Source organism: Engraulis encrasicolus, chromosome 2, assembly GCF_034702125.1.
Source record: "Engraulis encrasicolus isolate BLACKSEA-1 chromosome 2, IST_EnEncr_1.0, whole genome shotgun sequence".
Taxonomy (NCBI): domain Eukaryota; kingdom Metazoa; phylum Chordata; class Actinopteri; order Clupeiformes; family Engraulidae; genus Engraulis; species Engraulis encrasicolus.
The window spans coordinates 27,185,356-27,211,252 of NC_085858.1; the positions used below are offsets into that span (position 1 = coordinate 27,185,356).

Below are 25,897 nucleotides of genomic sequence, written 5' to 3' on the forward strand. Positions count from 1 at the left end.
TTTTCGAGCTCCAACAGCATGCCGGTGATCTTCACCTGGTTTCGCTGCATGGTCTGGATCAGGGGGAACAGTCGCTCTCCCAGGCATAAATTTCGTAGTGTGCAGTCAACACTTGTGTGCTGGGTAGTGCTGTGTCACAATGACAAAGGAAAGTTGGAGTTTCCCAGGTAGGCTAATCACCTGTTTCTAGTCCTCGGGGTCAAAGGCTGCCAGCATAGAGGTGGTCAGTCAGGGGTTCCTGGCGCAGTGGGACAATGATGGCAGCTGGGGCACTGGCGGCACCCAGGGCGAGGTCTGGGCAGTGGAGCAGAGTCTGAGGGATCTGAGAGGCCAGCATGCGTGGCACCTGGGCACAGCACACAGTGCCTGGCAGTCCTTGGAGTACTACTCAGGACATACTATGCCCTTGTTTAATTACTACACGGGCATATTCTATTGAACTCAATGTATAGGCCTACAAGTGTAGCTTTTATAAAGGCGTGTCCCTTCCCCACCTGTGTGTATGCACCCCCCAGGGCTGAGCTGACCCCTCAAAAGAAAACACACTGGCCCTATTATAAGTTTATTACAGGCCTACATTTGTTGTGGACTGAATGACAATTACCACATTGTGATACTGAAGACTCTGTAATTTTATAATGTAGGCCTAGTTAGGTTAATTTTTTTTGCAAACAGTGAAACACTTCACTGGTGGAATGGTGTGCACTAATTGTGTAATTACCTCCACAGTGGTGCGTGTAGCCTACATGCACACACGTATAGGGCCTACATCAATTGCTCAGAGCCCTACTGTCTACTCGCAGCGCAGTGAACTGTCCCCTTAACCCTTCACACTGTAAAAAAGTGGGACTGTTCTAAATGAATATTTAATCAACCAACCATAGTTAGTTATAGGCCTGCATGATACATAATAAAAGCAGGTGTATGTCATTTTGGAGTACAGTGGATTTCATTAATTTATGAGCTATTCCTGCGTTAATTGTAGGCCTAGACATGAAATGCTCGTAAATGAATGAAATCCACTCAATGTGATTCAAACAGTCTAGGCTACTCATTGTGTGAGTAAAATATGGGCAGGCCTAGGCTAATGTTTGATCGAAATTAATTGAAGTCGACGACTTGGGGAAATAGTAGGCCTACATTTTACTCAGTGAAATAATGTTGTTTTGAATCAGCAGGGTTATAACTTTGGTTATTACTATACAGTAGGCCTATGAATCTGAGATAGGCTGCTACAACACAGACCATACAGGTCTGTGGGCTACATTTACTGAATACACCCCCGCCTCCTGCATCTGCGACCATGCGCTATTGGGCGATTGGACTCGGAATGCTTGTCATGTGATATCCATTCCTGCCGCTGGGTAATGTAGTCGCTTCGACTGTCTGGCTGGACATTTTCTGGCCGCTGTGTCAGATTCTGCTCGCATCGGCTCTACTAAGTGCCGGACCACCGAAAAAAAGTGGCGGAACCCAAAAGGCGAAAACACAGACGTGTCGGAGTTGCCTTCCGGCCCACGTCGAGCTCTGAAAAGAGGCGCCACGTAAAACACAGGTAAATAGCCTATATTTTCTGATTTCCGAGTTCAATCTAGACAACGGTGCACGCGCAGCTGCCCTCTTCAGTGATGTCAAAGAGCTACATTGTATGGCTTGGTTAGAATGTAGAGGTTTCAGCCGCACATCATGAATAGCCGTACAGTGTAGCTGGCCGGTAGCTACAAAGTTACAAAGACCATCTACTGTAGGTAATTCCCCACACTATGTGGTCGTTCTCTAGTCTATTCAGCGACAGGGTGATGGGCTTAGAATGACCTAGCTTAATGTACATAACGGGAAGTCACAGCTCCTCTAAATATGCCAGTAGGAATTGTCAACTGCACACCCTTCTGTCAACAGATCGCGTCTGTACATTTTTTACCAGAGACGACTTTGCCTGTTGGTTTGCGAGTCATGTGTATCTATTTCGCCCATAAACTTGGCTATAGCTTAGCCTCGGATAGGACTCGGTAGCCTATATGTTTTTGTTATGCTTGCACAAGGTTTGTTGTTTTCTCCAAAGCGCGTGTTGACAGCACTATCAACTTGTAAATTCAGTTATGTTTTCAGACATATGAAATCATACTTGGAAAATGCTTTCTGATTTCAGGTCTGCAGACTAGGGGGAGGTCCTACCACGACGTGTTCTTTTCATGATGGTGTGAAGCACTATACAGCCTACTGCAGCCTGGGACAAGCGGTAGGCCTTCCTTCCTTTTACACTGCAACCTGTGTTTGTAAGTGGCTCACTTTTTCCCCTGCTTGCCTTTTTCCCTACAGCTGGGGTCAGATTGCAGTGGAGTGCAAATTTGTAATAGTAGTAGTCCCAGTGTGAGTAGGCTACAGTCCGTACGGCTGTTATATACTAGACCTGGCCTGGAGAGTGAAGTTATTTGAAAAAGGAGCTGAATCACAGAAAAATATCTGCCTTGCAAATACCCAGGAAAGCATTGAAGCAGTGTGGAGCACAGCACCACATGGTCAGTCACCAGACTCACTACGGTGCAAATTTTTACTCACAGCTCTGTGTTACTTTAGATGTTTGACTCGAAATCTTTTGTACATGGTCGTAAAATCGCCCTATTAAGGCCAAATAGTGTGGGAGTCCTCCTGTGTTTTCCTCGTCCTCAGGCCCTCAGTGTAAAATTGCCTTTAAATTCTCCTGCCATTTCTATGGGCAGTGTCTCAGTCAGTGGTTATGAAATGAAAATAAATCATGTGAAAATGATGCAAATGACCAGTTTCACCTGAGGTTGGCGTTGGAAAGCACTTGGCTCTGGCCACTGTAATCCAGTGTGGAAATCTCGTATCAGTATCAAGCAGCTTCCAGCATTGTCCGATAAAGCATAAGCTTAGTGGTTTCAGCTGAGGTCTGTGGCACTGGCACAGGTCATTTTATAGATTACAGACTGTATCAAATCCTTATAGTGGGATGTTGTTTCTGTGCTTTTCACACAAGTTACGACTGTGTAGTTTCTGTGTTACCAACACTGTTGTTTCACTCTCTCATTCTTTCTCCCATTTCTTCTTACCACATTCCCATCGATAGGTTTTGTACTCGGGAGAATGGAACACCCTCCGTCAAAGTCCCCGAAAATGGGAAGGTCCAGACTGCTTCGGGTCTCGCTGATCCTGGGCTCTGTGTTCACGATTCTTCTGATAATCATCTACTGGGATGACGTGGGGGCGACCTACTTCTACCTGCACACCACCATATCTGGCCCTCACACCACCCGGCCGCCCCCCGCGGCCAACCCCGATCACAAACCCAAGACGGAGCCGGACAAAGACAAAGACAAAGACAAAGAGCCCTCTTTCCTGTCCGACATTGACGCCTTTGTCAACCAGTTCCTCCTCAGCACAATGGACCCCACGGACCAGGCCAGGGGCCAGAACCTGGCCGGCGGCGGCGACGCGCAGAACCAGTCCAATGAATCCAAGTCGGACGAGAAGTTTGTCCCCAGGCGCGAATGGAAGATCCACCTCACCCCCATCGCGCCGGAGCTGAAGCAGAGGCAGGAAGAGCGGAAGGCGACCGTGCGCAGTGTCTGCGGCGCCAACAGCTCCTTGGAGTTCCCCGGCAAGAACCGCACGTTTGACGACATCCCCAACAAGGAGCTGGATCACCTGATCGTGGACGACCGCCACGGCATCATCTACTGCTACGTGCCCAAGGTGGCGTGCACCAACTGGAAGCGCATCATGATCGTGCTGAGCGAGAGTCTGCTGGTGGACGGCGCGCCTTACCAGGACCCCCTGGACGTCAGCAGGGAGCAGGCCCACAGCAGCGACGCGCACTTCTCCTTCAACAAGTTCTGGAAGCGCTACGGCAAGTTCTCGCGCCACCTGATGAAGATCAAGCTGAAGAAGTACACCAAGTTCCTGTTCGTCAGAGACCCCTTCGTCAGGCTCATCTCGGCCTACAGGAGCAAGTTTGAGGAGCTGAACGAGGGCTTCTACAAGAGCTTTGCCGTGGTCATGCTCAAGCGATACGGAAACGTCACCAACCCCCCGACCTCAGTCGTGGACGCCTTCGCGGCCGGCATCAGGCCAACCTTCACTAACTTCCTCCAGTACATTCTGGACCCCAACACGGAGAAGTCGGCTCCCTACAACGAGCACTGGAGACAGGTGCACCGCATGTGCCACCCGTGCCAGATAAACTATGACTTTGTGGGCAAGCTGGAAACCCTGGACGAGGACGTAGAGCACCTGCTGAGGATTCTGCGCGTAGACAATGTGGTCCAGTTCCCCACAAGTCATCACAACCAAACGAAAAACAACTGGGAGGACCAGTGGTTCGCCAGCATTCCTGCAGAGATGCGGAGAGAACTCTACAAAGTCTATGAGGCTGACTTCAAAATGTTTGGATATGCCAAACCTGAGAAACTTTTACACGAGTAAAAAAAAAACATCATGGAGCTTCTTTGAGCTCTGATTGTTGCGATAAGAGTATGGGATATATTTTACTTTCATTGCCATCGTTATTGACTTTTTTTTTTTTTCTAACTCCCGTAATTATTTTGTATCAGGGATGCTTGCATTTTTGCTGTCTACTTTTTATTCATCTTGATTTAGCTGAATGCAGTTTGCCATATAAAGGGATTTGGGGGGAAAAGGATTGCTTGAACAATTCAAAACTTTGAACGCTCCAGTTGGTAAGTAGTTTCTGGAAGCCTGAGCCAGTGGGGAAGTGATATATCTTCCCTGAGGGTTCGGATTTTCATGCTAGACTCTGCATGCTGGGCAAAGAGGTGTTTCTATTGTACTATTTTGTCAAGGAAAGGGAAAGTCAAGGCACTGGCAGGAAGTTAAGGAAATAGGTGTGTTGGTAAAAATATCTGTTTATTTGAATGTTTCTTTGTAAGTGAAGTGCATTTTACATATTGCCCCCTCAGAGTAGAGGATGTATGAATATGAATATTTGTGAGTATAAGGGAATGTGTCAAAAATGCAGCAATGTTGCATAACACACTTTTTTATCTTGGTTTGTACATATTTTTCTGTCTTAAATGGCACAACCATTCATCGTAGCAGTAAGGTTATCTAGCATGCGGGGAGGCAAAGATGCCTTGCTGCCTAATGGCATCAAAATGGAATTCCTTTGTAGCGAATGATGTTCCTTTTCTGACTCTGCCACTACTCCCATCCGGAAAGCGCTCTGGTGGTGAACCAGTTAGGTCTGTTTGCTGTAGTCGTCTGCATGCCACAGATTTTGAATGGAGCATGTGTGTGCCTTTTGGTCCCTGTCTACAGTTCTGTGGAGGAGGGACTCCAAGAAGGGGGGAGCGCTGGGCTTCCCCACTCAAAACATTCTGGTGGACCTGCATAGATTTAGTTCCTGTTAAATTAATAGCAAAAAGAAAGAACTTTTTTTATTTAATGACTTACAGAAATCAAGAGAAATCACATTAAGCACAAAACAATATGTGGTTTCACAGTTGTTAATGATATCTTTTCCTCGGCAGCGACAGCAGTAGGACATTCTTATTGCGGCAGTATGACATTCTCCTTGCTTTGTTTTCTTTTATTGAACAAGTTGGGTCTTTATCTTCTATGATACTGCACTTCCTCTAAATTGATTTCCTTTAAAGGCCTGTGTGTACCGTTCTTTATTTCTAGAATACGTGCTGCCCATTCACAACTGCCGTCTTCTTCATGAATATTTATCACCACCACCAGTTTATAAGTATTCATTAGGGCTTGGAAATGTACACTTTTCATACATGAGCAGGTAGATAGTCTCCATGTAAATTTGCAATTTTTTTGTTGAATTGTTGATTTTTTTATTACAGTCATGGACATCTTTGGCTGCAAAACCTATTTGGGTCAGACCATTAAATATTAGATGATTTACTTAGTAAATATCCATGAAAAAGATCAAATTTGTGAATGGGTACATTCTGGAAATGAAACTACTCCATTTACACACCTGACCTTTAAATACGCTGTCATAGTATTAACTCAATGCACTTTGCACAGAGTACTGAACAAAAAGAAAAGTTCTTGACTTTTGGCGTTTCCTGTCTTTCTCTCCTGTGGTGTAGTGTGCTTTGGTGGGCTTGGTTTACCGCAGAAATCAGCATGGAGCCCACAGGTCAAGTAGCAGCTACTGGACAAGAAATGGGGGAGGGGGAGGGGGCTGATGGCCGGACACTTACAATCTTTTAACCAGGCATCCCTCTGGTAGAGGTGTCAATCCCAAGTTCAGAAAGTAAACTCTTTTGACGCATTTTCATTCTGGCACAGCTGACTTCACTGAGTTTAGCTGATCTATTTGTTAAGAAGTCATCTGAGCAGGCTTGGTCAAATTTGCGGCAGCATTTTCATTTTCTGAACTGTTCTGGTCGATTTGGTTGGTCAGGAGATGGAGGAGTCTATCCAGCCAAAATCTCCCACTTTTGTCCCCTCAGGTCAACACTTAGGGAAAGTACTGTATGCTTTGGTTCAACTATTGCACCCACATTGTAGCAGTGGCTTTCTAAGGACCAGGAAAGTAAAGTTTACACAGCAAAAAGTATAAATGGGGGGAAAAGAACTATTTTTCTAAGTCGCAGTATATTTGTCTATGGAAAAAAATATTGTTTAGGAACTCCTTTGGAAATATTTTAATGAAGTAGAGTATATTTCATGTGTACTGAATGTTTTTTAAAATAAATGTTGAGAAACCTTTCCAAGTTAATGACAGGTATTTGTCAATGCATTTTTTTCTTCTGTTCCTTGTTGAAGTTGGTTTTAAGTGTACAAAGCACATCCCTCTCCTATGTTTCGTTTATCAGATGACTCCGAGCTCTCATGCGTGCTGTCATTTGCCAATGTGTTTGAATGTGGGATGCTATTTGTTTTAAAGTTATATGCCACAGATCATAGGAGATTGCTATCTGTGTATTATGTGAGTTATTATGTGTGACCCTTCTGACCCTTCCCTTTCAATGGAAGATTAGGTGGTGTCATAACACTTAAAAAAAAAACATGGTCAAAGCAAGTTCTAGCTGCATGCAGTGTTAATTTGCAGTTTATTTTCATCAGGTATGAGAAGTGTTCAAAAATATCTTGTCATAGGGACTGATTTTGGTTTTGGGGGATTTTTTTTGTTTGTTTGTTTTTTTTATTCAGAATGTTCAGCCCTGATGCTTTTGATATTATCTTGTCATGTGTGTTGCACATTATTTTTTTGCTGTCGGGCATTAAAGGGACATGGTTTAAAGAAATATGAAGCATGTCTGTATTATTATTATTATTATTATTATTATTGAGTGAAATTTAAGTAAAATTAAAACATGTGCAAATGGAAAGTGTATAAGTGCACTGAATGTTATCATAATTCACTCCCTAGATCTAGAGGCTATTCCAAGAACATTCTCCAAGGAGAATTCCTGCCAAATCCAACATGCAGTTACTGTATAGTGCTCAACCCTTGACATGTCAGTAACCAACGACACAGCATTTTTTGGTAACACTTTAAAATAACTACCTATTCACAGCTTTATAAACACTTAATTAGCATTTAATAATAATTCACATTTAACAAAGCATTTACAAATGTCTGTAAATGACAAATAACCAAACTATGACTGCACAGTGGAGTGGGAATCATCTTCTGCTGTGTGAGTTTTATGTGGTTTCATGCCTTCTGGTCCATTTTTTTATACAGCTCTTTCTGAGATCCTGGCCATGCTGATGGGGGCATGGGTTTGGTTTACGGTTTGTTAGCATCTTATACTACTCTAAATATCATGCTAAAAGTTATTGCTATGTTATAAGGTGTCTCTTGACGTTGCATAACTTTTCGCCTGATATTTGGAGTATGTTAAGATGTTATTTTAATGCAAACAAACCATGCCCCTATTACAGTGGGCAAGCTCTCAGAAAGGCTGTGTCGCTGGATACTGGGGTGAGCAATACAACTGCATACTGATATTGGCAGGACTTCTCCTCTGATAATTCTGGTTAAAGTGGACAATGGATCATAAATTCATAGCAGGTCCCATTAGGGTCATTCTGATGGCTAGAAAGTCACGCAGCCACTCTGACTTGAATTTGTAGTCGAGGTGGCAATGCAACAGGTAATTTTTCGTCTTGGAGCAGGCTTCACTCTTAATTATTTAAACCTCTGAGGGTGCTGGCCCAAATATTAAATTCAATGTTTCAAGAAGGAGGCCGCACCTTGCATAGATGCAAGGTGCGGCCTCCTTCTTGAAACCATGCAACAGGTCATACCATCGGAAAGGGCAGAAATGGAGCCATCCAATGGTTCAATGGGATTTAATTGTGTAGGGCCTATTCCTAAGTAATAACTGTTCTGTCCAGTTTAACAAGTTTGATAGGTAATCACACCTTTTTTTCACCTTTGGCTGTTCAGTACTTACCTTTGTACCATTTCACTATTTAATACATGTCTACAGAAACTGGAAATATTAGGGTGATCTAAACGTTTGAACGGTTGTGAATATGTAAGCACCACACACATTCCATATACCAGTATGTGTCATCTCTGTTGGCAAATCTTAGCACATGCTGGCACATAAAGGATAACTACAACTCGTCCTGTGTTTCTTCAATCTATATTGCCGTATATGGAATGTGTCTGCCTTACTTGTATAAGAGGAAATGGGCCTCTTTCATAGTATTTTTTACGTAAAAACATAAGTACGTACTATAGTTCATATAGAAATAATTTTGTCAGTTTCATATATTTATTGTAACTTCTGTATGTAGCTCATTTACCACTACATAGGCCTATAGGTTAACTTAATCTAATTTACTAACCCAACTTCTTGGGGTCATCATCTCACACATACTTGTTGCTCTCAATATACTCCAAGCGAACTTATGGAACATAAATTCATAACAAACATGCATTTATACTACTGTATATAAGGGCATGTGACTGGATTTGGCATTTAAAAAATGCCCAAGGGTGCCAGAGAAGCACCCTTCAGATTCTTAAACTACACCGCATTAACTAGCAACAGGGCTCGAGTTGTAGGAAAACGGTCCAAAATCATCCCCCTCAATGAAAATGGTCAAAAATCATTCCCCTCTAAAAGATACATCATTCCTCACATATTGTGTCAGAATTGCACTTATAACAACTACATTTTCAAAAATTTCTTGAGGGAGAAACCCCCCAAACCTCCAATAATCAGAGTCCATCTCTGACCATCCTCCATGGTTTGATTTTACAACTCGACCACTTACTAGCAATGTGCAAAGTTGCATTCATACCCTACTTCACACCGTTATAGGGTTCTATGGGACTAATAAGACAAAATCCTGAAGAAAAAAAAAATCCCTGATCCCACTTTTTGTGTTCATGTGTTTTTCCACTAGGTGGAACCAGAGCACCAGTTTGTTCCATATTTGTTGAGTTCATGGTGCAGGAGTGATTATCCTCCATGGATAAGCACCCACCCACCCCCTTAATCTGTGGCACCAATGCCATGATGACCACTCTCTGGCAGCAAACGCACACACACGCTCAGACAACCGAGAGTGCGTAACTGAGTGACCGACTGATCTCTGATCTCTTCTGTATAGGCCTCTACCCTTGTAGTTTCAAAATCTCCAGGAGGGAGAGCTGCCAACGCCACACGCACACACACACACACACACACACACACACACACACACACACACACACACACACACACACACACACACACACACACACACACACACACACACACACACACACACACACACACACACACACACACACACACACACACGCACACACACACACACAGCTGTACAGATTGCCTTTGGAGGGAAAGGTCAGTGTGTTTGAAGCACACATGCTGTCTGAGTCAGCCACTGCAGTAACAGCATGTGCTGCTGGCAAAGATGCTCCATCTCAGTGCTCATGTCGAAACGTGCACCTCGTGACCTGGACATTGCAACCTTACAACATCATTCAGTTCACTTACTTGACTGCCTGGTATGACTTTGGGAAGAACGGTTGATGTAGGCTGCAATACTATGAAAAGATTTAGAATTCAAAGTACTGTGCCCCCTCTCCACAGGAAACACAGAAAACAAAATCAAGCACAAGTTACCTGGTTGCTATTATATGACAATCATGGTATAAGCCCATTTAATGAAACACATACAGTACAGTAACTTTAGTAGCTCCTTAATGTGTGCCGTACCTCCAGTGGCACACTGTAATAGTCATTGAAATGTGACTACCATAGCACTACAATACTATGACACAACACAGGCCCTTTAGTAATGCACCACAACTTGGTCATAACCATACTGGTAACAACAAATTTATAAAGCCGCGTCTTAAGGGGTTAACACTTTATTAACATATTGTAATGAATGAATTATAAACAAAACATTGAGCATTTTTGTAAATGACTAAGAACCAGTCAGTCAGGCGGAATCTGCTGCAGCTGGATGAGTTTGATGCGCTTGCTTGCTATATCCAGTGGCTTCATCTTTTTGCCCTTTTGGAGAAAAAACCTCCAGGACTGCTGCAGCCGTGATGTGTCTGTTCTGTTAAAATCCTATTTCTCACTCATTTACAAACATTTGTAAATGTTTTTTTTTATTCTTAGTTCATTATTAACAACATGTTTTTAAAGCTCTTTAGTGACTGTTATTCTGAAGTGTTAGCACTGTGAGCACAGACATGGGAGAAATAAATGATTGCCAGGCATGCTAATAAACAAATAAAGATGAAAAATCTTGCTGGAAAAATTGCTTTACGCAGATAACACATTTGGGGAAAAAATATGACGGATCCAAAACTGTATTGGCCTTCGGGATGCTTAATAATCATGCAATTAACAAACAAACACCCAAGATATCCTGGAGATTCAGGTCTTGCTCATTTGGTATGCACCAACATGTATCAACATGCTGTTGTGATGATATTTAAGGCAATAGTAAACAGTCCTATCACATATCCAGCACAGCGTGACATGGCAGCATTTCTAAGCTAAATGCCATGCTGTATTGTTTATTTATTTGTTCTGATATGTGTTTTTGAGAAGTCAATGAGATGGCTTTGTCTCATTTCAATGTGCAGTGTGACTGTGATGTTAGTGGAAATGGAATAAATGCTAATTTCCCTCATCTTCGCTGGCGACAAGTATGTGGCCTGCTGTGACTGGCACTTTTCGGGGTTTCCTCAATGGCCATGTGAAATCATAATGGGAACCACTCAGTGAAGCAGAGAGAGAGAGAGAGAGAGAGAGAGAGAGAGAGAGAGAGAGAGAGAGAGAGAGAGAGAGAGAGAGAGAGAGAGAGAGAAAGAATCCATTAAGTGCCAGTAGCACATTGATTTACAGAGCCCAGGTATTGGTCCACAGATGGGATCACTGTATGATTGGCACTCCTCATTTCCCCCCAGACCTCTGTTTGCAGAACACAGCGCTTGGTGCTTTATGTGCCAATGCATCATAAATGGGCAATGGCTGATGGCATGTGACAGGGTCCTCAAAGTCATTTAGCATCTGTGGCCTCATTTATGGTCCTTTGTTAGCCTTCTTTGCTCAGCTGTTTTACTGAGGGAGAAGTGAGTTCAAAGCATTTTTAAGGTGCTCAGCTTTTAAATAACCAATTCTTATTTATTGCTGAGTAATGGCTCATCAATTTGAAATGCTCACGGAGCCCAATACGGTAGGCCTACTGGTTCTTAATTTCCTATTTATTTAATTTCCTAATTAGTGTTCCTTAATTTCCTTCAGGATCAATAAAATATTTACCAGAGACAATTAAGGAAGAGACAATTCATGAGGAGTTTCTTCCGAAAACAATATGACGTAAGATTCCAGGGCCGCTGCTAAGGTGTTGGAGGCCCTAAGCATAACTGGTCAGGAGACCCCCATAACGAAATAAATTAAAAAATAATAATCTACTAACTAATGTGGGCCTAATGTAATCTACTAACTAATGTAGGCCTAATGTAATCTACTAACTAATGTAGGCCTAATGTAATCTACTAACTAATGTACTGTAATGTAATTCCATTTTTTTCACGACATTTTTTAGTCAATCTCAATTTAAGAGGCCCCAATTTTGAGGGCAAAGTGGTTGATTCCCCAAGCACTGGTTGGTGCCCTAAACACTGCTTATGTCTAGCGGTGATGGCCCTGTAAGATTCTACGCTGCCATACCCTTTTAGGAGACTCAAAGCTGACGGCCACGCTGTCGTCACGGTTCGCAGAGAAAAACCTAGTATTTTGCAATTCGCATTGCGAACCAACTTTCCGGTTCGCGGATGCAAATATCTGTGGCGTGAACACGACGGTCGGTTCGCGATTAGGTGCGGGAACGGGCTCCAGCACGGTTCTCAGTTGGCCTGAACGCGCTAACCGCAGAGATACACCAGCGGCGACGCGATTAAAGCGACAGAGTGTAGCAGCAAGCGATTCGAGCGATTGAAGAGACTAGAGTATGGCCCAATTCGAAACAGGGAAGGCAGCTGTAGTTCCAGTGAGCTAACTGGACATCGAGTCATGAAGTGTGGATCGAAACGAAAAACTGCCTTATTTCCTGGCAGTTGACTTCATTTGTGGGCGTAGCGAGGATATTTCGAGGATGCATCAGATGCTGACTTCGCTGCCTTGGTACCCAACATGCTGTGCGCCACCTCCCTCTCAACCGGAAACCTGAAAAACAAACATGGCTACTACCCAAGCTACTACCTTATCATACTCTTTATTCTGACACTTATGTATGTAGATAGGCCTATTGAAAATCGAATGGATAAATCAACATTGTAGTATCTAAATATGCTGTCGCTAGATCTATTTATAGCCTACTTTACGATTCCGCCGTCTGACGATCATGCACTGTTCAAATAGCATGCGTAAGCTAAGCGCTAACGTGATGAACGTAACTCCCGCCATAGAATCGCCGTAACATCAAATGCGCAAGGCAGCGCACTCGTTAGTGCCGTTCGTAACGGCTGCCTCATCAGCTAACTTCACCTATCTGATCAGTGACATGTTTATGTAGGAGGAGAGTCATCGAGTCACTGCCTCCCGTTTCGAATTGGGCCTATGTCCGTACAGGCAGAAGGCAAAGCATTCAAGCATTCCCATTGGCTGTGGTCACTGACCTCTATACAGTCATTGGCTGTCGCGGCTTGTCGCCGAACCGCGTCATAGAAAGTTGAAAATATTTCAACTTCAAATTGTCGCGCTCGTCGCGCAAATCGCTCTAGTCTCCAGAATCGCTTTTGTCTCTCGACTCAATACAAAGTCAATTACTTCCGTCGCTCGACTCGCTCAGATCGCCGCTGGTGTATTTCTGCGGTAATAGAGATTATCAGGGGTCAGAATGAATGGAGTTCAATGGAAAAGTCATGCCCATTTAGGAGAAAATGAATTGCTTCCATTTTATTGTGTCGGTGACACATACCTGTAGACCTATGTTTTATCTTGTATATTCACAATGAAAATCTTTGTCTCTACACACTGCTCTACTTGTTATGTGCTACACAGTATGTCTCTTTTGGCTTCTAGTGGTCACTGTTACTGTCGGACATTTCCTGTCTTGTTTGGTTTTTAGTCTGATGTGATATGCACTTGATCCTGTGTTTTTGTTTGCCATTTTCTCCTTGCCCCTTCCATTACGTTTCCCTCCATTTTTGTTTCTCACCACCTGTTGTTAATGTGTTCTTGACCAATCAGTCAGTATATCTACGTCCTAATTTTCTGTTAATTTGTCAACCCTTCATGTTTTTGGTCAGTCTCCAAGGAGCTCTTTGTGAAGCACAGCAAGTTTGCTCCTGCGCCTTTTGTTCAAACCCTGACTCATCTTTAACACTACTACTAACAGCTACAGTGTTCATATTGTGGACAGAAGCCCGTGGCACAGAATTAAAGGGCTGCTGGCCCACACACTTTTTGGGGAGCTTTTCCCCATTCAGCATCCCGATTGCAAATGAGTGCAAACTTTTGAACGATGTGTTTACGAGATATGTTATAAAACTTTGTTCATCAATTGACATTGAATCTTGTCACAAGGGCACAAGCAACAGGAAAGGACAGAAGTAAATAGTTTGACTTGCACCCATGTCACCAAGGTCCGGGCAACTGAGGATAGCTAACCTATCTTTAAGGTTAGGCATGTTTACATTAAGATTAGGATTATTTCTGGCTGCTTTCATGTTGGACCCTTTCAGTGAAAGCTGCAGATGGATGTGGAAAATATTTGTTCAGCAACGATTCTTGCATCAGGTGTTTAACAATTCATACATGTGAACATGCCCTTACGAAAATCGACCATGGTAAATCATGGTTTTCATGTTTTTTTTTCAGCAGGGTTCGTTTTTTTTTTTTTTTTTATTTTTTATAAACTATAATTCAATCATAGTTTGACTATGGTTTAACTACAATATTAACCATGTTTTTACTCTGAAAACTAATTATGGTTTTACCACGGTTTATAATAATTCATTAAATTACACTCAGCTGCCGCACATTTATATACAGTCCCTGGAGCAATGTGGGTGGTATGGTACCTTGTTCAAGGGCTCTTCAGCCATGGATGGGGATGGAGGGAGAGTTAAGAGTGGGATTTAAACCTGCAATTCTGTGATCTTCAGTCCAACTCCCTAACCATTACACCATGGCTGCGCACAAGACATCATGTTTTTTTAACCATGAAACCCACAATTAACCATGTTTTTTAGCATGGTTTGTGGTTATCATAGTCACAAACCATGCTGAAAATAACATGAAAACCATGAATAACCACGATTTATGGTTAGTCAGAAACCATGGTTTTCATGTTTACCCAACAAAAACATGGATAAGCCATAGTAATGTACTTACAGTAACCATGACATACCATGGTAAAACCATGGTTACCAACTAAAACCATGGTCGATTTTCGTAAGGGCATCCACGGAGTGTACTACACTGGCTGCTACTCATTCATGCCACGTCAACAGGTTTTGTCTGTGAATATTCTCTTTCATCCTTTCATCATCTTTGCCAAAGGAGTTGGTATCTTTAGAGGCCCGAAGTTGTAAGCAACTGGAAATCTTTTCGAGAGTATAGGGCCAACAAGTTTTTCTCACCAAAGCACAGGAACCTTCGAGTCATTTAATATGCACTTGATTAAAAGCTTTCAAACGATTGATTTTCCTTTCTTAGTATAATATACACTTACTAAATAGGCTATCCAGGGGAAAATGTGATTCATATTAATTAACATTCACATCCAAAATTCTGAAGAATGAATGATTAGCTTGTATCTGCTATGTTTTTGACCAACCAATGGCCAGCTGTGCAGGCCATGTTGATCAGTTGTGCAGGCACATATGCTGCAATACACTACGGCCAAGTCACTCTCATAAAGACACAGATTTAGGCCCCCAGCCACCCAGCTCATCATTGTTAGCACAGGTGCGCACTTGGGAGATTTTTCCCAAAGCATCAGCAACATAATTTCCTTGAGATACTGGCTGGGGTGTGTCCTTACTGTAATTACATGAATAGGGGGTTGGTCTGATAATATAGTCAAATTATTTCTGTATAAATTCTCTCCCTTTGGGTTCAGTCCGCAACACTACTCAGCTACAGGTAAGAGGTGTTGACACACTATACATACATTAGGCAGTCATGGGTGAGCGGTTAGGGCGTCAGACTTGCATTCCAGAGGTTGCCGGTTCGACTCCCGACCCGCCAGGTTGGTGGGGGGAGTAATCAACCAGTGCTCTCCCCCATCCTCCTCCATGACTGAGGTACCCTGAGCATGGTACCGTCCCACTGCACTGCTCCCCATGGGGAGCCACTGAGGGCTGCCCCCTTGCACGGGTGAGGCATAAATGCAATTTTGTTGTGTGCAGTGTGCAGTGTTCACTTGTGTGCTGTGTCACAATGACAATGGGAGTTGGAGTTTCCCAATGGGCTTTCACTTTTCACTTTCATTCAGACTGAAGCGTACAAAAGTGACCAGGGCGGGAAGGTCTTTGAAGAAGCCTCTGCATTCATTTCCTTTAACTGGTCTTGACATGATTTTAGATGTTTGAGATAACTCATCACAGAGAGGTGATCGCTTTGGCTACCTATGGTGTCACGGGATAAAAGTCAACTAAATTCTCCTAATGTGCTCCATTGGCAGGTACGTAAATAGAAACTGAACCATGGCAAGTCTCTAAGTGCTGTCTCTGACCCTGTTGTGTCTTCTGGTGGGGGAGGCCCAGGTCATCCACCCTGGCAAATGCCCCGAGCCCCCGGTCCAGCAGGACTTCGATGTCGCCAGGGTAAGAGTTAACGCCACCATTATACTGTACTGTACGCATGCAATTATTGAATCCAAATGCAAAATAAATGTGCATATATTTATGCTATAAGTGTTGTTTCCTCAATGGAGTATCAATTTAAAAAATAAATGGAAATGAAAAAGCAACAAAAGGCATGTGCCACAGTGTGCACAACAAACAGCATTGTAATGGCGCATATTCAAGCTGGACTGACAGATTGTCATTTGAATGTTTTGCTGCTTTGCTTGTTGTATTATTTCATCAATCAGTGCAAACACCACATCACAGTGCTGTACTATATATGTTCAATCTAGTCCGGCAATATGTCCGGTTGCCGGTCTAATGTTTTTTGCTGTGAGGTGGTACAAACACCACATTAAGGTAGTAAGTGCATTGACAGCAGTAAGTGCATTGACAGCTTGTCGGTTTTGTGTTTTGCCCTCTTTGCCTATTACAGTATTTGGGCAGGTGGTACGAGATCCAGAAGCTGCCCAACGTGTTCCAGATGGGCGAGTGTGCCCAGGCCACCTACACCCTCGGAGACGGAGTCGTGGATGTGCTGAACGCTGAGCTGATGTAAGAGCTTTGTATTAAAATATTTTTTGGGCTTTTATGCTTTTATTCAGGACAGGACAGTGAAAGACCGTGACAGGAATATGAGAGGAAGAGGGAAAGAGAGAGGAAAAGATGGGGGGGTAGGGAAATTACCTTGTGCCAGGAAACAAACCCGGGTCCTCAGCAAATGTAAGTGCCGCAGCCATTTGGCCCGCTGCCAAGGCCATAGCTTTAGTTTTTACATTGCTATGCACTCATCTTACTAAAGAGCTACAGGTTTGTGAAGAAAGAGTTTGCTAGTTTATGCAATGTAGTGAGCCTTCCTCAACAAACTGCAACACTATGTACATCTCACTTAACCTGTGGTGGTGGTCACATGGAAAGCACAGCTGTACACTACGAGAATGAAGGACAGTTTCTATCCTGCCATTAGACTTTTGAACTCAATACGTCACCTGCCCCCCCTCAATACTTCAGGACTCTCTATACAGTGAGATGCATATGGATTTTATTTTATTTTATTTCATTTAATTTTATTTCATTTCATGTCTATTTTATTTATTTTATTTTATTGTATTTTATTTTATTTATATATATATATATATTATTTATTTAATGTTAATATATCTTTTCATTTGTGGGCATTTGTAGGTTGCTTCCAAAGAGAATCTCACTGTATTTATATAGTGACAATAAAAGCACTCTACTCTCTACTCTACATAAAACTAATATGTAAAACTCCCAGGATTCCATGGGAGAAGAGGTTTCATACCTCAATGGGACCTTCCTGGATAAATAAAGATCAAATAAATAAAAAATAAAAATATTGTCACTTAATCCACATTTTTCCATATGTCTCAATATATTGATGCCTATGAAATGTGGAGTGAAATTATTTCGAACTTTTGTAGTATGTGCGTATGAACAACGCATTCCCACACCCCTGGTGTCATTTCTGACACCATTTGACCAGGCATCAATATTTGATACCGATTGACACTCACTGTCGCCTAGACCTCGACTTCTCCCTAATCCTTCTGGCCATTAGGGAAGTCATGTTGCCACAAGGGGGTATTTTTGAGTTTAGCATCACTTTTTGATACTGTGTGTGCGTGTGTGTGCGTGTGTGCGCGTGCGTGCGTGTGCGTGCTATTGTTTTTTCTTTGAGTTAGGCCTGATGGCAGTGTGAGTGAGATGCAGGGCACCGCCAAGCAAGTGGACCCTACTAATGAACCTGCCAAGCTGGAGGTCACCTTCTACCCAGGTAATGGCACCCGCCGGCATTCACGTCTTACTCGTATCACATCAAGGACTTCGACCTTTTCCTGGACCTTTATGCCGAGCCTGACTAACGTGCTATGACACCTTGTTATGTATTTGGTTACCATACAGTCACCTTACCTTTTCGGTAACACTTTAGAATAACTACCTATTCACAGCTTTATAAACACTTTATAAATAATGAACTAATTATCAACAAAATGTTCACAAATGTTTATAAATGAGCAAGAAATACTATTTAACACAGCAGATACAGCGCAGTCGCATCTGTCCTGGAAGTTTCTCCTCCAAAAGACCAGAAGGCACTTACCTCACCTTACCTCACCTTACTTTACCTTACTGTACCTTACCTTACCTTACCTCACCTCAGCATCTTTTCTGTTCACCTCCCATTAGGATCTCCACCCGGCGCTTACTGGGTCCTGGACACAGACTATGAGAACTACACCCTGGTGTACGGCTGTAGGAACTTGGCCTCTCAGTACGCTGACTACGCCTGGATCATGAGCCGCACCCGCACCCTGCCCGAGGAGACCCTGCAGCGCCTGCGCGATACCCTGACCTCCCACGGCATCTCCATCGACAAGCTCCTCACCACCAACCAAGGCATCTGCGACTCCATGCCCTAGGAAGGCAGCTGGTCCCTCTGCAACAGTATCACCAGAGCTGGCCAGGGCTCCGTTTCTCGACAGTATCGTTTGCTAACTCAGTTAGCAACTTACTTGTTTGCGATGCAATTTCCCATTGGCAACTTACTAAGTTGCTATAACTAGATAGCTACGACACTGTCGAGAAGCAGGGTCCAGGACTAGAGGGGTCTCTCTCTCTCTTTGTCCCTTGCCATGGCCTCATTGGTATACCTCATAATGTGCTTGCAGCCATATTGCTTTGTTTGCTGGTCATAAAATCATAAAAGTCATGGGATCTAACAAAGTTGTGTTGTGTTGTGATCATTTCTTTTATGTTGCTGTGCACTTGAAAGACAAACTGGCATATATTCCTCTTTATGCCTCCACCTATAGCAAAGATGCTGGAGGAATTCTTTTCTCCGGGCTTCTGATCGTGTGTGTGTGTGCATTCAGCTGTTGACCCATCCGTCACTGATGATCGTTTGCATGATAACTTTTGAAAGGGGAGATTGACCGAAAGGGTTTTGACCATGTTATATGCCACTACTCTATCATCTAACTTCCCACCAATGTAATAACCCTGCCAACTTAATACAAAAAATATGCAGTGGAATATATTAGGCAAAGGATAAAATTTCTACTTTCCATGAATTAGTTATTTATTACGTTGATAGGACAAAATGTAAGACTTCTCAACCTTCCCACTAACGTAATAATTTCTTGGAAATGTAATAAGGCAACCGTTTTCTCGTTGGCAGGAAATTATTATGTTGGCCAGGCTATTACGTCTGAACTGTACCTTTTTATGAAGTTGGCAGGGTTATTATGTTGGTGAGAAATTACAATGCTGCATGGTGGGTGTTGCCATCCATCCATCCATCCATCCATCCATCCATCCATCCATCCATCCATCCATCATTCATTCGTTCATCCATTCATTCATTCATTCATTCATTCATTCATTCATTCATTCTTTCTTCACCAGCTTGGTAATTCATTCTTTTGATAACACACCATCTTGGTAATTCGGCAAACAAACAAACAAAACTCCCTTTAAACTTGTCACAATGTATTCAGTCTCTGTAGCAATGATGCTGAGTGTCAGAGCTCTTGACTGACTCGCTCCAGGGTATATTGGATAGAGCTATTGCACAGAGCAAATTAATGCACTTAAGCAGCCGGGTGATGCATGCCTCAGCTGAACTTTATTGGATCAGTATCGGCCCCGGATACCTGAGAAGCCATGGCCCATGTTGTCTACTCCCGTCCGGCTCCTTATTTGCTCAAGGAAGCCGCAGAAAACAAAGGCTCAAACTCAACACACTAACATCTTTTGAACCATAGCTGCATTTTGAATCATGTTTGGCACGCAGGTGAAATGAAACGAAACAAAATAAAATCTTAAGACATATGGGGATTGATTTCTGTCAAAAAAAAAAGCCCATCTTGAAAGGCAGAATGGAAAGTCGAGTCTCATCTTTTGCCTGCACAGTGTCCAGCACCTCAGGCCATCTCTCTGCTGTGCAGCCTGGAGTGATTGTGGATGGCAGTGTTGCCTCACAGGGTTCACTGTGATTGAATTAGGAAACAGCAGGTGGAGGCGACAGCAAAATGCCATGTTGTGGAGACAGGGGAAGCTTGCACTTACCTCTGATGACAGGGCTGAGGATCTGGGATATGTCTATACAGGCCAGCCAATGAAAATCTAGTGAGTCGTATGGATTACACCCTGGCAAATGCTTTTTTCGTGTACTGTACTACGAGAGCGCTAACCTTTGGGGGCGGTGTGACCTCAGCAGATGGTTTAAAACAGATTAAGTGAAATTTAAGGTCCTAAATCCTATACCTGAAAATGCGGCCAGAGTGACATGTTTGTCATGTGGATGTTGCCGGTGGTCGTTGTGACACTGTTTTTCCACATTCTCTTTCAGTTTTTGCACTTACAGCATCACAGCACATAGCTCCTCTCCTGTCACTCTCCCTCCACAGAATGAAGCTGCACCATATAACTCTACCTGTTACCTATCCCTGAACCAATGAGGAATGACAGGTGCATACCAATTCACAAAACAGCAATCATCCCCCAAAATAAAGTATGTTTTTCCACATTCTCTTTCAGTTTTTGCTTCCATGCTCCCATGTGGGGGTAGCGTAGCTATCTTTGCCTTGACCGTGGAGTGCATTGCATATTGCAGATTTGTTTGTGTGTGTGTGTGTGTGTAGGTAGGATGTCTTCAATGTGTAGGCTTCAATTTGATAGGATGTCTTTTCTGCTTGTTAGCCTGACACCTGTGCTGTTAGGTGTCTTCTCGATCTAAAATAAATAACATGGCAAGAAATGGAGAGTATGGAGTATTGATGGGTGTGAGAGATATAAACCACCCCTGCACTCCCCTCCCAGTGTTGTCAGAAGTGTGCGTGTGTGTGTGTGTGTGTGTGTGTGTATGTGTGTATATGTGTGTGGGGGAGATGCATATATGTGCACACATATGTGTCTGTGTGTGTGTGTGTATGCGTGCGTGCGTGCGTGTGTGTGTGTGTGTGTGTTGTGTTTGTGTGTCTGTGTGCGTGCCTACATTCATGCGTGTGTGGTTGTGTGTGTGTATGTGCATGAGTGCGTGTGTGCTTGTGTATGTGTGTGTTTGACCTTATCCCCACTTGTCGCTGGCCAGCTGGCATACCCCAATCCCAGGAAATTAGCCAAGATGAGGGCAGATGCATCAGGGCAGCAGGTCTCCTGTCTGCCACAGCATCTGCACTGATGGATGGATGGATGGATGGATGGAGGCTCTGTCATTGTTAAGTCTGCTACGCTGTATATGAGGAGTGAACTTTACACCATTGCAGCCTCACCTCCCGACTGGAAAGTTGTATTTATACCCCGATATTTTTAGCGGTCTTGGAATGACGCATTGGAACTTGTGAATTGTGCTGGGTGTGGTGTAGTTTGTTTTGGTTTGGTTGGAGCTATACGCACGTCAATGTGTCCAGATTCAATAATTGCAAACGAATCCTCCCTTTCCTGTCCTTTCCTTTTTTCTCTTTCACACTCTTCTTTTTTATTGTCTTAAATGAGCACACACGGGCGCGCGCACACACACACATGCAAAAAAAGGTAAATCCGCAGCTTAAGTGTTTCGCAGTTTTTGGATCATACTGTCTCATCCTTTCACTGCATCAGAGAGCTCAGTCAAAACAGAGGACGTGTAGGAAGCACATGGTGGGGTGTTAAGCAGACCCACAAAGTTGTTCCATGTTGTCATAATCCCACCCACTCCCCATGTAACTATGCCCAGGAAAAGCGGAAAAAAAAAATCACCACAGTGACGGAAGTCATTATTTATCAAGTGACCAAATTGGGCAAACTGAGGAAGTTTGCCAGCCGCAAAGTAAATTTGGCCACTAGTGAAAAGGGGAACTTGACTCTTTCAGACACTGCGTTATAAATTTGCTGTTACCATAATGGCAAGGACCAAGTTGTACTGCATTACTTAAGGCACTGTGTTATGTCTATTGTAGTACAAAGGTAGTTAACTTTTCAATGACTATTACGGCGTGCCACTGGATGTACGGCGTGCATTAAGGGGTTAAATCCTAATTTTATGGTAATGAGCTAAAGTGGTTCAGCAACAATCAATTCAGATGTACACATTTATCAATGTCGCACGTCATGTAGATAAGCCAGAGAGGCCTTCATTTGACTGTTAGAAAGGGATGTGTCCACATGCAGTCACAAATGCATTCTGGACATGAAAAATGTTGCGTGATGGTTAGATTTCTGCTTCAACTTTAAAGCACCGTTTGATATTTTCAGCCTAGGATGCATTTCAAAGAGCATGCGGCTGCATCCATTTTAACAAGTCAAATGAGGCCTGATGCTGTAGTTTATGATAAGCATACCATAATCAACCATGAAGTCATGTTTATGATAAGCATACCATAATCAACCATGAAGTCATGTTTATGATAAGCATACCATAATCAACCACGAAGTCATGCGTAGGCAACAAAGCTTCTTCAACATGGTGTCCTTGGCCACTTCTTCATTTTGCTTTCTTTATATCTGATCTGAATGTATAAGAGCAGCAATGACGACACTGCTACATTGATGAACTACCGTAAAGACAGCAGGTTGAGTACGTTTGGAGGGTTTCATTACTGCTGATTGTGGATCTCATCGCTGTTGGACTCCACTAATGGAGATTAATGAAGTATAAGATCCCGCTGATATAAGGATTTGCTGTCTGAAACTTTTCTTTCAGCTTGGTCAGCATTGAAATGTCCTGTGTGTAAAAATGAAAGTGATCATTATCAAATCATTAATATTTACAACATTGTCCTTTCTCGTGAATATTTGGCACTGCTATCAATTTCACACATTCCCAGTCATTGTAATTTGTAAAGGTGACCCAACTTCCCAGCAATAACATGATAAACCCACAAAATTGGTGCCATATTGTCTCATCAGCCCTGGAAACTTTGAATAAGAGAATTGAAATCCTATACATGCTGCCTTCAATTTAGCAAAAAAAAAATGATGTGGCAATGATAATAATAAATGATAAAAATAAAGATCACATTTACAGCAAAAACAACAAAAAGGATAAGACTAAAAACAAAAAGACTCAAAATCTACACTTTAACGTTCAATATTAAATGGTGTGTACAGTGTGCATTTGAATCTTATTTCTGCTACATTAACATTGCTGCTAAGCGGCGGTGTTGGCAGGAAGTGATGAATTGCACCATGATCAGATAATGTTTAGGTGTCAAGCACTTATAAGTAGAGTGCTTGGAGATGATGTATTGTATTTGCTCCCAGTGCCAATGCTAATGAGTCCTTACGTCATTGTCCCTTTCCCTGCAGCACGGTCAAGCACTAAAAGCAGAGAGAGAGAGAGAGAGAGAGAGAGAGAGAGAGAGAGAGAGAGCGGTAGGGAATCGTAAGCGTAAGTGGGATTGTTTGTTGCAAGCACCCAGTCTAAAATATAATTTGTTTCATTTTGCTGCAAATTTTACCACAAATTTGGTCGAAGACTCCGCCCTGTAAGACAAATAAGCATAATCATCAATAATACAATGCGTTTCATCGTACTCATTTTTTTAAACCACACCAGCACAGTCAGCCCTCTAAAGACTTTTACACCCTTCTCTGAACATTATTTTTTTTACGAAAGGCCCAGCAGGGAAAAAAACTGGAAGAAATAAGGCAGAGGTCTGATTTGCAGTCTGCTCAGGTCTCTCTACCGTGTGTTTTCCAAGGCGACGCTCATAAGACACTCCACAACAGTAGGCTATCTAAGCAAGTATAGTGTGCGCCAGTCCAGTCTGTCTTCCCCTTATTCTGCAGGGTGTCATCAGTCTTTTCTGTCCCATCAGCACTCTTTACTCGGTTAGCCACTAATCAAGGTGTCTGGAGTGGAGGGGGAGACTTTGGAGGTTAAAGACCAGGCCGTCCACAGCAGGCACTGCAGCCAGGGACAGTTGAGGTCCAGCTTCCCCACTGATGACGATGAGGAGTGGGGGACATGGCCGTAACTACCATTGAGGACACAGAGGTAATGTCCTTCTGTATTTTTTTCGGTAATGTAAAATGTATCTATGATGAAAATTGATATATGATCAACAATGATAAATTCAGTCTGTATATGGCAACCCCATTTATCCTCAAGGCAGTGATTATTAAAAACAAACTTAAGAGTTTGACTGTACGGTATACAGTACAGCGCACCGTATTTGACCACAGTATTTGAAAATGTCTGGTTACGGCCCTGGTGGGGGGGCAGGGAGGGAGAGGGCACACAGGGGATGGAGAGCAGGGGGCAGGAAACGGACGGAGAGGGTAGGGAGAGGATGTAGAGGGCAGGGGCAGGGAGGGGAGAGGAGAGATAGTGTTGGTGGGGGAGGGGTGGGGGAAATGACTTCTACCCCCCTCCTGGAGTCCGCTCATCCCAACTGCAGTAACTCACAGGGCTGAGAGGATGGGAGGTTAATGTGTGTGTGTGTGCGTGTGTGTGTGCGTGTGTGTGTGTGCGTGCGTGCGTGCGTGCGTGCGTGCGTGCGTGCGTGTGTGTGTGTGTATGGGTGTGTGTGTGTGTGCAAGCGCATGCGTGTTTGGGGGTGGGGAGCTGTGGGGTGTGTTGGACGACCCCAGGAGTGTTCTCATCCAGAGTTCCTTCCTGGCAACAGAACAGCTGAGAGGAGCCAAGGGTGGCTTATTTATGTGCGTTTAGGTCACCTACTGCTTGGGGTAGAGCCACCGAGACCACTGGTCCAAAGAAGAGAAATAGGTTTTTGTTTTTTTTCCAATGGGGTCCATAAATGCATTGCTTGGCTGCTTAACATCCTGTGCAGTCAGTGTGTCCCAACCTTTTCTGTCTTGCGTACCCCCCTAAGCCTTTGTCATGTCATGAGTAGCCGCTCACTCATGCTGTACATGCATATCCCAATATAATTGCTCCATTCCATACATTTGATCATTATTCCACGTACCCCCTGCAGCAGTGGTGTGCACAGACATTGTTTGGGGCGGGCGGGGGGGGGGGGGGGGGGGGGGGGGGGGGGGGGGGTGCTCAAGGTCGGGCAGGGGGGCATGTGGAACTTCCAGCTGCCTCACTAGGCTATAGAGCTCACAGGTGGGTGACAACGAGTTGTACGCAAGGATTAGCATTTTGACGGCATCCGGTTTCCAGGAATACAAAAATTAACATTGGGCTACCAAAAATATAAGACAGACGTCAACAGCCGTCATTCGCCTGTCCCCGCATCCTTTCCTTAGTAACAAATGGACCAGCACAACAACATGTGCGTGTTTATCAAAAGAAACATAAAGATAATATAGTAATGTTTCTATCCTTTGGCTACTCATGAATTTTTGAGAACTACGTCTCACATTCTCGCGTGAGCTATAAGGACTTCCTTATGTGAAGCCAGTCGCATGAGCAAACTTCTCCTTGATGGTAAGTTTTGAAAGTAGGCCTATATTACTAAACCAAGGCAATTTGAGTAATTGCAGTTATGTCACTTTTTAAGTTTTATCAAAAGAGTGTTACCAGGAGTGAAAAACAACCTGTATCAGAGCTTGGTTAGAAATATTTCCAAAGTCTCGTACCAGTTTTGTGTAGGTTTGCCGTGGGTTACCATGGACACGTCTAGTGAAATC

General features: G+C 43.4%; 1 protein-coding gene and 1 pseudogene across 4 annotated transcripts; both read left to right on the top strand.

The window, feature by feature from the left end:
* Window positions 1-1,395: 1,395 nt before the first annotated feature.
* On the top strand, window positions 1,396-7,234 carry chst12a (carbohydrate (chondroitin 4) sulfotransferase 12a). Of its 4 annotated transcripts, none has more exons than XM_063185282.1 (3): window positions 1,396-1,555; window positions 2,150-2,276; window positions 3,089-7,234. In XM_063185282.1, the coding sequence occupies exon 3, from the start codon at window positions 3,106-3,108 to the stop codon at window positions 4,441-4,443; it is 1,338 nt and encodes a 445-aa protein (XP_063041352.1). In that variant the 5' UTR covers window positions 1,396-1,555; window positions 2,150-2,276; window positions 3,089-3,105; the 3' UTR covers window positions 4,444-7,234. The 4 variants fall into 4 exon arrangements, with proteins under 4 accessions (XP_063041352.1, XP_063041344.1, XP_063041360.1 ...); XM_063185274.1 differs by having other exon boundaries at window positions 2,150-2,239; XM_063185290.1 differs by lacking the exon at window positions 2,150-2,276.
* Window positions 7,235-16,150: 8,916 nt separating this feature from the next.
* Window positions 16,151-19,017, top strand: LOC134461701 (apolipoprotein D-like; annotated as a pseudogene).
* The last annotated feature ends 6,880 nt before the right edge of the window (window positions 19,018-25,897 follow it).